This window comes from Diabrotica virgifera, chromosome 3, assembly GCF_917563875.1.
Source record: "Diabrotica virgifera virgifera chromosome 3, PGI_DIABVI_V3a".
In the NCBI taxonomy this organism is placed as follows: domain Eukaryota; kingdom Metazoa; phylum Arthropoda; class Insecta; order Coleoptera; family Chrysomelidae; genus Diabrotica; species Diabrotica virgifera.
Window position 1 is genome coordinate 73,873,270 of NC_065445.1, and position 11,342 is coordinate 73,884,611.

Sequence of the window (11,342 nt, forward strand, 5' to 3'; positions counted from 1 at the left end):
AACAGCAATAATTGCGAAAAAATCATAAAAAACAGGTATTCGCATTTTACGTTTTTCAACCATTTATGCTACACTTACGACCTTCATATTTTAAAGAGAAAACCTTTATGATATAATAAAACAATACTGTAAATTTCATTAAGATTGATTCAATACATTTTGCAATCCAGCTTTTGCAAAAAAAATATCTTTTTCAAAATGTTGCAGTACTGACAATAAAGCAGATAGCAAGTTGAATTTTTTTTACATACAGAAGAAAGGTAAAATATTCTTCTATACGTAAAAATAAATTCAACTTGCTGTCTACTTTATTTTCAGTTCTGCAACATTTTGAAAAAACGAATTTTTTTGCGAAAGCTGGATTGCAAAATTTATCTTGCAAAATCTATTGAACCGATCTTAATGAAATTCACAGTATTATTTTATTATATGATATAGTTTTTCTGGGTAAAATTATGAAGGTCCTAAGTGTAGCATAAACGGTTGAAAAACGATTTTTTCGCAATTATTGCTATTTTGCAACAAGGGTGACAATTTTTTAAATTTTTAACTAATCCTATATTGTAGGAAATTTAATTACGCAACTTTTATGTCAGTGCAACTTTTCTCGAAAATGAAAAATTTAAAGTTATAATCAAAAAATGAAGAAAAAAATCGAATTTTTGCTTCATTTTTTGACATTTTGATTATTTAAACAATGTTCCGGACCTTTTTGAGTGGGAGGATAACTCAAATATTATTATATGAGTTATTTACAAGCAATTTCTGCAAACAAATATGAGTCACCTTTCAACGTCCAAATTAATGTTACTAATATTTTTACAGATGCGCCCCTGGTCTATAGGTACGTGTCTTGTTGCCGTTTGAGCTCGGCAGATTGTTTTTCTGCCGTACTTGCCATTCAAATAAATACGGGGAATGTATAATTGGTTGACTATCGGCTAATATTCCATAGCTTGTTATTACAAGCAAATGGTCAATCTGGGTACGGCTTGCCGAAGCGGGCCTTATAAGAATTCAGACAATCGCAATCGGGTGCATGGCTAGGATCATTAATTTGAAAAGTATCTTACGCACAGCGCACAGGGATCACTTAACGTTAACGTATCGGATCGATCGAATTCTTTTAAAAACAATGAATAAAATTTAGTCTGTATTATCTCACAGATATTTTTTTTTATTTCACAGAAACGAATACCATCAACTCTGATTAACTTATATATTTAAAAAAAATCTATAATGTGTCCATAAACGTGTGGGTCGGCACTGCCGACCCTGCCGACCCTGACAAGCCGCCACTGGTGCCTCCAGTAAGTTGTCATTCCATCGTTTTTGTGGTTTTCCCACTGATCGTCTTTCTATTGAGGAACCGTCTCTCGTCTTCCTTACTACTTCATTAATTTGTTGTCATTAAATAGTCTTATGTGGTCGTTTGTTGTTCACCTTGCATCTCTGTCGTACATTATTTGCTGTCATTCGACTTATGTGGTCGTTCCATTCTACTCTTCTACTTTTCACCCAGTTATTAATGTTGTCCACCTTGAATCTCCTTCGTATATCTGCACTTCTAGCTCTATCCCATAGTGTCTTACCATCGATTTTTCGAAGTGTTTTCATCTCTGCTGTTTCTAGCATTATTTTTGTCCTTTCTGTATTAGGTCGTGTTTCTGCAGCGTATGTCAATGTTGGTCTGATGACTGTTTTGTAAATTCTGCCTTTCACTTCTTTTCCGATATTTTTATTTTTCCATGTTGTTTCACTCAGGCAACCTGCGGCTATGTTTGCTCTAATCACTTGATCTTCCACTTCTGTGTCGAGCTTTCCGTAGATGATCCATCGTAGATGGATAGTGTGATGCCTAGATATTTCTCCATCACTGATTCTATTATCTGACCCTCCAGCTCCAATTTACATCTTATTAGATTTGCTGTTATAACTTTGCATTTGGTCTTTTTTGTGAAAATTAACATGATAAATTTTCTAGCGGTTATGCAGGGTGAGTCATGAGGAACTGTACATACTCCTACCTCGTATAGAGGCCCCTTTGGGGAATAACAAATGACCATTAAAAAGTGTCTGCTCCCATTGTTTAATAATATCCAGGGCGAGTTTCGCATTTTGACAGAAATTTGTATTCGTCATAATTTTTGAACGGCCAGATCGATGTGGCTCTTATTTTGGTCAATCGTTACAATATTATTAAAAAATAATAGGATTAGGTGGTATATTAATACCACCTAATCAACTGATTTATTCAAACGAGAAAAAAATCAGGTCCGGCTTTAAAAAATTAGTTCGTTTGGGTCTTAGAAAAAATTTCACCCTGTATACGCTTTTTGAAAACTCTAATAAGAATTTTACAAATTAGACAAATAGGCAATTAAAATGACATATTTATTTTTTCCCCACACGATTACTTAATTTTTTATAAAAAAATCAAATTTTTATAAAAAAATCAAAATAGATTTAAAAAAATTAACTTTTATTACCAAAATTAATTTTTTTTAACAAATATTTAATTTATGTTACCACGCAATCAACTGATTTATTCAAACTAGAAAAAAATCAGGCCCGGCTTTAAAAAATTAGTTCGTTTTGGTCTTAGAAAAAAATTCACCCTGTATGCGCTTTTTGAAAACTCTAATGTGAATTTTAGAAATTAGACAAATAGGCAATTCTTCTTCTTATGGTGCCTATCCGTTACGGATGTTGGACACTAACATGGCTATTCTGACTTTGTTGACTGCTGCCCTGAAAAGTCCGGTAGTGGTTAAGTTAAACCATTTTCGCAGGTTATGCAACCAGGATATTCTTCTTCGTCCTGGACCTCTTTTCCCATGCACTTTACCTTGAAGTATGGTCCGAAGTAGGTCATATCGTTGTTCATTGCGCATTATATGGCCCAGGTATTCCAGTTTGCGACGTTTTATGGTTACGACTAGTTCGCGCTCTTTACCCATTCTATGTAGAACTTCTTCGTTGGTAACTCTGTCTATCCAGGAAATCCTCAACATGCGTCTATAGCACCACATCTCAAATGCTTCGAGTCTCTTCAGTGATGCTTCAGTTAAGGTCCATGACTCCACGCCATATAAAAGAACGGAGAATACGTAGCATTTTAGTAAACGAACTTTTATTTCCAATTTTATATCGTGGCTGTTAAAGATTTTTTTCATTTTGACGAAAGCTGATCTTGCCTTCTCGATCCTTATCTTAATTTCCGTCGATTGGTCCCAGTGTTCATTTAAGTTTGCACCCAAATAACAAAAGTTGGTGATTTGTGTTATAGACTGTCTGCAAGAATGACAGTATCATCAGCGTATCTTATGTTGTTCAATCGTTCTCCGTTTATAAGTATTCCCTCGTCTATGTCCGTTAGCGCTAGCTTCATAATGTGCTCTGAATATGTATTAAACAATAATGGGGACAATATACATCCCTGTCGCACACCTAGGCAGTTAATAGGCAATTAAACTGGCTTATTTATTTTTTCCCCACAGGATTACTTAATTTTTTATTAAAAAATCAAATTTGTCAAAATCGGAATTTTACCATAAAACACAAAAAAAAAAATTAAACAACGGTTTTCTTAAAATTAAAAGTTTCAGCATTTTTTTTTCTATAACACATCTAGATCTAAAACTCCCCATCACACTTCTCTTTGGACTCTATAGTTTAACATAGACGTGATCAAATAGATAAATTTAAAAAAATTTCACCTAATTTTTGCGATTTAACTTTGCAATTCATGAATCTGCACCTTTTATTTTTAAAAATTCATAACTTTTACGAGAAGAAGACTGAAAGTCTATTTTCTATATCTATAACAATTTTCATAGTCTTCACAATGGTAAGAGATATGTGCTGTAGAAATTTCAGAAAAAAAATATTAAAATGGAACAGAGTTGTAGCGAGTTAAACAGTGATTTCATTTTTTTTTCATTTTTAGGTTAAAATTCCGATTTTGACAAATTTGATTTTTTAATAAAAAATAAAGTAATCGTGTGGGGAAAAAATAAATATGCCATTTTAATTGCCTATTTGTCTAATTTGTAAAATTCATATTAGAGTTTTCAAAAGGCGTATACAGGGTGAAATTTTTTCTAAGACCCAAACGAACTAATTTTTTAAAGCCGGACCTGATTTTTTTCTAGTTTGAATAAATCAGTTGATTAGGTGGTAATAGTGTAACGATTAACCAAAATAAGAGACACATCGATCTGACCGTTAAAAAATTATGACGAATACAAATTTCTGTCAAAATGCGAAACTCGCCCTGTATATTATTAAACAATAGGAGCAGACACTTTTTAATGGTCATTTGTTATTCCCCATAGGAGCCTCTATACGAGGTAGGAGTATGTACAGTTCCTCATGACTCACCCTGTATTAAATTGGTGCAGCATACGGTATAAATAATCTTCACTTTGAGAGTATATTTATAGTATTGCGTCGGCGTCGTTTTTCTCCCATTTGGCATCCTTTTTTAGTTCTTACTTTTTTGATTATTTTATCCATCATCAGATTGAACAATAGAGGACTGAAGGAGTCTCCCTGTCTTATTCCATTACCAGCTTCAAATTGGTCAGTTAGTTGTTGTTCTTCTACTTTTACTTTTAGTGTTGTTCTGGGAGTAAGATATTTTCGATCGATTTAATTATTTCCAGAGGTACCTCTCTTGCGTATAATAAATGGATAACGTTCTTTAATTTGACCCTGTCAAATGACAGGATCATTTATGTAAGGTCCGCAAAACATAAATATGCCGGTGTGTTGTATTCTAATGACTTCTCGTGAACCTGCCTCATTATAAATATTGCGTCGGTATTATTATAACTAATCTAATAGCAAATATAAAATATAGCAAATCTAATAAGATGTAAATTGGAGCTGGATGGTCAGATAATTATAATCAGTGATAGTAGAGTTTAAATATCTAGGCATCACATTATCCATCTATGGAAAGCTCGACACAGAAGTGGAAGATAAAGTGAACAGAGCAAACAGAGCCGCAGGTTGCCTGAATGAAACAATATGGAGAAATCTCGGAAAACAAATGAAAAATAAAAAAAAATAAATGTCGTTAACCCGGCAGTGAACGGGTTAAGATATTTTTATAATATAAATAATACAGATTACTTTTGGCATTTAAAAAATAATTATTATAGCGTGACAATTATTGTTACTGATATTATTGAATTTTCAGATTTTAGATATGTGTCAATTCTACTTTTTTTCAACGATTATAACTTTTAAGTTATTTTTACCACAATTTTCTCAATACAATAAATTTATTCTAGATGGAAAGATATATCGCTCGGTGACCTCTCGGAAACACTTTTCTATCCAGGATTCATGAGATTGGCCCTTAAATATTTAATTCCAGGATCAGTGGAGATGATCAAATCACGAATTATTAATATGCAGCTAAGAGATGTTCAAAAATTCATACCATCGATCTCTATAAATGACGTGCAGCCTATGAAGAGACCAGCAGGAGTTAGAGCCCAAGCATTGGATGTTAAAGGTATGAACATATCTAACGTATAAAATATATGTATAGCAAAAACACATTACAAGGTATGAACACAGCTATGGTATGAAATATATGTATAGCAAAAAAACATTACAAGCTTAATCAACCAAATTTTTAAAACATAAATTCTGGTCGTTAGATAAAGGAACATGGTCAAAATTTGGCTATAAAACTTTTCTTAGCTACCTACTAATCTAAGTACTTCTTGAACTCAAGATCTACTTCTCTATCTTCTAAATTCGTTCAGTCATAATTTTAACATAAACTTTTGAGACTAAAATGTTTCGATTGTTTTGGCTTCTTCTCCAAGCCAGTCAATGTTTGGCTAAATCTTTTGACCTCTTCTAAAATGTGTCCATTTATTGTGTAAGATTGGGGTACATTTTGGTTTTTTCGGATTGATATCACTTTGGTTTTCTTAACCTTCGTCAGGCGGCATAGGTACAATTGTAACTTTTGAGTTTTCAAATTGTGATAAATTTTTTTGTTAAAGAGATAGAGACTTGAAATTTTGTGACATCTCTACATTTATCCAGTAGATTACGTCAGCCAAATATAATAAAGAAATCTTTATTCAGTTCCCAGCAGGGGGCTTAAATTGTTCCCACCCCTATAAACGACTGCATAGTTAGGTACATTTGTACATTGTATTTTTTTTTAATGAATGTTATAAATTATCAAAACACTGAGATCAGATACAACAGAAAATGTAAGGCTTGACAACATAACAACAAATACATGGGAACAGCATTATAAATCTTTGCTGACTGAAGACCGCCCACAATACATACAAGAAGAATCAAACCCAGTAATAGTAGAAGGTGAAGAAATAACAATAACAACAGAAATGGTACAGAAAGCTATCTCACAATTAAAAAATGGTCGGGCACCTGGCCCTGACAATGTTCCCGCAGAACTAATAAAATCAGGTTCAAAGAAATTAATCCGAATGATCACAGAATTCCTTCACAGAATTATTAACGGAGAACAAGTTCCGAAAAGCTGGAAAGAGGGCTGGATCTCTTCAATACACAAAAAGGGAAGTAAAAGTGATGTCAACAATTATAGGGGAATAACTGTAACAAGCACAATGAGCCGTTTATATGGCAGAATACTGAAAACCATTATTTGCGAAGAATATCAACCATATGAATCCGAAGAACAGTGTGGTTTCAGGGCCGGACGATCTACGATCGATAATATATTCTGTCTAACACAGGTTATGGAAAAAAGACTAGAACGTGGACAAGACACACATATACTTTTTGTCGACCTAACGAAAGCATATGACACAGTGCCCGTGAAAAAACTGTGGGAGGTTTTGGACAATACACACATATCTGCAACTGTCATCAAAGCCATACAATGCCTCTATAAAGATTCTATGTCAAGAGTAAAGAGAGGTAACCATCTGTCATCTAGCTTCCAAGTAACAAAAGGCCTTAAACAAGGGTGCTGCTTATCTCCCATTCTTTTCAATATATATACCGACGGTGCTCTCAGACTTTGGAAACAGAAATGCAGTGGTATGGGTATACCAATCGGAGACATAACATTATACACTTTGAACTACGCAGACGACCAGGTGGTAGTTGCCCAAGATAAGGAAGACTTAGAATATATGACCAGAAAATTGATGGAAGAATACAGGAAATGGGGTTTAGAGGTAAACATAAGGAAAACACAATATCTACACATCGGTAACCAAATACAACAGGAGGACCTAGATCTTGACGGAAGTGACTACATCAGGGGTTGTACAGAGTATATATATCTAGGGATTAAATTAACAAATAGTGGAAGAACGCAACCCAGTATAGATGATAGAGTGACGAAGGCTAGAAAGGTTACTAGAGCCCTAAACCCTGTCTTATGGCAACATAACATAAATTTAAATACAAAAATGAGGATGTACGACGCTATTCTGAAACCAATTTTAACGTATGGCTCCGAAGTGTGGCAAATGACAAAAAAATACGAAAATAAGCTGCTTACCACTGAAATGGATTTTTTTAGATCTGCCAAAATATCGAGATGGGACCATGTTCGAAATGAACAGATCAGAGAAAAAGTAGGTAAGCAGAAAACAATAGTGGACGAGGTACAACGAAACCAACTTACCTGGTATGGACACGTCCAACGAATGGGAGATGAAAGATTACCAAAAATTACAATGAGATGGATACCGCCAGAAAAACGGAAAAGAGGAAGGCCACCGACTTCCTGGAAACAAGGAATTACAAAAGCCATGTCAGAAAGAAATCTTCAAGAAAATGACTGGCTAGGTCGACAGGCTTGGCGATTGGGTACCGGAAGGCGTAGAACGCTATAGAACCGGTTATATATATATATATATATATATATATATATATATATATATATATATATATATATATATATATATATATATATATATATAAAATATCAATACATTTTGTATTTAAATGATAGTTTATTTGAACCAAAATACAAAAAAGAAACTTTTTCTCGTTTTAGGTTGTTTTTTCCGTTCGTTTTGACAAACATGGCAACTTCCGATTATTGGAGTATATCCACGAATGCTGTGAGATACTTGAGGAAGAGTATCTACAGCAAGACAAATATCTTTAGAAAGATCCTTCAAAAACTTGTAGACCCTCTTGGAATCCTCCAGTGCCTCTTTAAATAAAACTTGGAGTAAAGATTAAATAGCAGGAGTGACAGAATACATCAGTGTCCAACTCCCCTCCTATTTTCTACTCCTGCGGACATGAAACCTTTGATACTGACTCCTCTACCCAACCTACCGTTGAAGTCACCTAAGATAAAAGTTAGGTCTCGTTGTTGGATAATCTTTATAAGTTTTTCTACATCAGCATCCCACGCTTCAAACTCTTCCATGGGTTTATCGGCCGTAGGCCGTATTCAATTCCATGTTTTAGATTTGTCATCTTTTATATATTTTTATTCATTATCAGGTTTCATGAAAAGTTGCCAGATTAGTTCGTTTTAAAGATTTAAGTATAGTAAAATAAAATACTAATGAAAATTCTATTTTAGGTAATTTAGTTGACGACTTTGTATTCGATCTAAACCCAACAGGTAGTCCAGTATCCAGCAGAATTTTACATTGTCGAAATGCTCCTAGTCCTGGGGCGACTAGTTCTCTGGCTATTGCTAAGATGATTGCTGATAAGTGTGAAACAGAGTTCAAACTAAGTCAAGTTGCTAAATAATTAAGAATTTTTATATTGTAATTATTTCATTTATACAGGTATACTAAGATATATAAAACCACATACAACACAATGCATTAATTAAATTTTATATTTTTTCTAGTCTTTATTCGAAATATAATTAATATATTAAACTGCTCGTCAAAAGTTAGGGATACCTATAGAAAATTATGCTCATTTTCATAGCTGTTTTTTCGAGAACAGATTAATCTCTATTTATTTATTATTTTGGTATTTTGTAAAAGTTTGCTCAAACTTCTTTTTTGTACTTATATCAGGTGGAAGAAAAAACATGTTTTTGTTTGTTGAATGGTAAGTTTGAGGCGCCCTGTATAGAGGACGAGGTACAAGTGTGAGTATTCATCAGAATCGTATTGTAGCCTTATGTTTTGTAAATATTTTGTTTTTTGAATGTCCCTGATATCTTTAGAAACAAATAAAATAGACGGTTTTGTAGTTTAACATGTATTTTAACCGAAACAAAAGTTTGAGAAGCCTTGTAGGGAGGAAAAAGAAACAAAGGTGGAAACAAAGAAATATCTTTCGATATTATGTTGTAGTCTCATATTTTGCGAATATTTTATTTTTTAATTTCGCTCATATCTTTAATAACAAAGAAACTAGACGGTTTTATTCTTTGGTATGTGTTTTAACTGACGACATGCGATACGTGAAGAGGCCATGTCTTGTCATGCCACTAAGATAAAATTATTTTCTACATATAGTGCGAAAGGAACAGAGTGTTTAAAGAAAAAAAATGTGTAATGTACCTCTCACTATTTAAAGAGCCTCCACGTGGACACCAAATCCGTACTTATTCTCAAGGAAATTCCGCCCCAAAACATCACAGGGCCTCCATTAAACAATCTCGTCTCTCTTATATTACGCTGTGCATACCGCTTATCTGGTCGACAAATAACTCGTATAGGTGTCGATAAGAATTGTTTACCTTATGTGCCTTTCTGTTTTTAAAGTTTTGTTAACTGTTATTTTTTATTGTTGATTTAGTTTTGTTTCAGTTAAAACACCTGTTAAAGAGTAAAACCACCTCTCTTCTTTGTTTCTAAAGATATCAAGGACATTCAAAAAAGAAAATGTTCATAAAACATAAGACTACAATAAGATTTCGGTGTATCGGTACATTTGTGCCCCGTCCTCCCTACAGGGTGGCACAAACTTAACATAAAAAACAGTTCTTTTCTTCCATCCGGTATAAGTACAAAAAAGTAGTTTGAATAAACCTCTGTACAACTGTGTAAATACTAAAGAAAAATCTAAAATAATAAAAAAAAATAGCGGAATCCGTTAATCTGTTCAGAAAAAAAAATCAACTATGAAAATAAGCATAATATTCCATATCCCTAACTTTTGACGAGCAGTTTATATTATGCTATACTCAAAGGTAATATATTTAATTATATGTTGTTTAAATAAAAATTTATTTTACTTTATATGCTATTTTATTTGCATTTTACGGAAAGACTCCATGGAGGACTCATAAATTGAATTATTACTACAGTGTAAGTAACACTAGAATAAAAAAATAAAACACTAATGCTGATGATTATTTACCATCACCCAGAATCGTTACCTGTGTGATTGAATATTATTTATGCTGTTTAACTCATTAAAAACGAGCTATTGGTGCGTGTTGGACATCTTCTTCATGTGCCTTGTCCGTTCCGAACGTTGGCAATTAATATGGCTATTTTGACTTTGTTTATGGCAGATCTGAATAGTTCGGCAGATTATTATTCGAACTATTGTCGCAAGTTTTGGAGCCACGTGTGTCTCCTTCCCAGTAGCGTACTGAGCATGGTTCCGCGGAACCAAGGCCGAGGCCCCGCAGGGGCCCGCTCTAACGCGCTCTTTGTTTTTTTTTGGGGACATATTGCACTACACAAGTACACAATAGGAAATGTAACTTCTTAATAAATTTTTATTTTTGTGTAGGTACTTATAAATAAAACGAAGAATACCTTATTTATCAAAAAATTTGAAAACAAAATGTATTAATAGACACATTGAAAACTTTTGTAAGGTTCTGTACTTGTTTTACTAGCTACCTACTAAAACCGAAGCCCTGGGTTCAACACATGTAAAGAATTACCGCCTGTAAAGAATTATCTAACTCAAAAACCTATATTTATATCAGCACGTTTCATGAATTAGTTGTAGACTAGAAAGTAAAAATTTGAAAATTGACTGTTAATAATCCCAAGACAATAAACTCACGACCGACGTTATACGGTAACCAATTTGGATTTGAATACCTTGATAGTAAAATTATAATACCAATATTTATTTAAACTTTACTCTGATCATTGATATAATGTTCAATGTTTTAGACGTTTGCTTTCGACTAGAGATATTATTTATAGCATTCCACATTTTTTTGTGGTTGCACCAGCTTCATGGATTTTATTTTGATACAAGTCGTTTTTGTTTTTTTTTTAACAAACTATTAAGCATATTTCTCTAGTTTTTGTAATCAACATTAAGAGCGTAGGCGCAAGAAGGCGCAAATATTTTAGGAATATCCCTACTTTTTCTTTTTTTACACAGCAAATTACGTGTAGTAAAATTCTCGC

At 33.3% G+C, this 11,342-nt stretch overlaps 1 protein-coding gene across 1 annotated transcript in view; it reads left to right on the forward strand.

The window, feature by feature from the left end:
• LOC126881134 (L-2-hydroxyglutarate dehydrogenase, mitochondrial) overlaps positions 1–10,202 on the forward strand; it is a 54,347-nt gene extending 44,145 nt beyond the window's left edge. The window contains exons 5-6 of the mRNA XM_050645199.1: positions 5,301–5,527; positions 8,576–10,202. Coding sequence (XP_050501156.1) covers positions 5,301–5,527; positions 8,576–8,751 — 403 coding nt within the window. The 3' untranslated portion in view covers positions 8,752–10,202. The remainder of the gene's footprint in view (positions 1–5,300; positions 5,528–8,575) is intronic.
• The last annotated feature ends 1,140 nt before the right edge of the window (positions 10,203–11,342 follow it).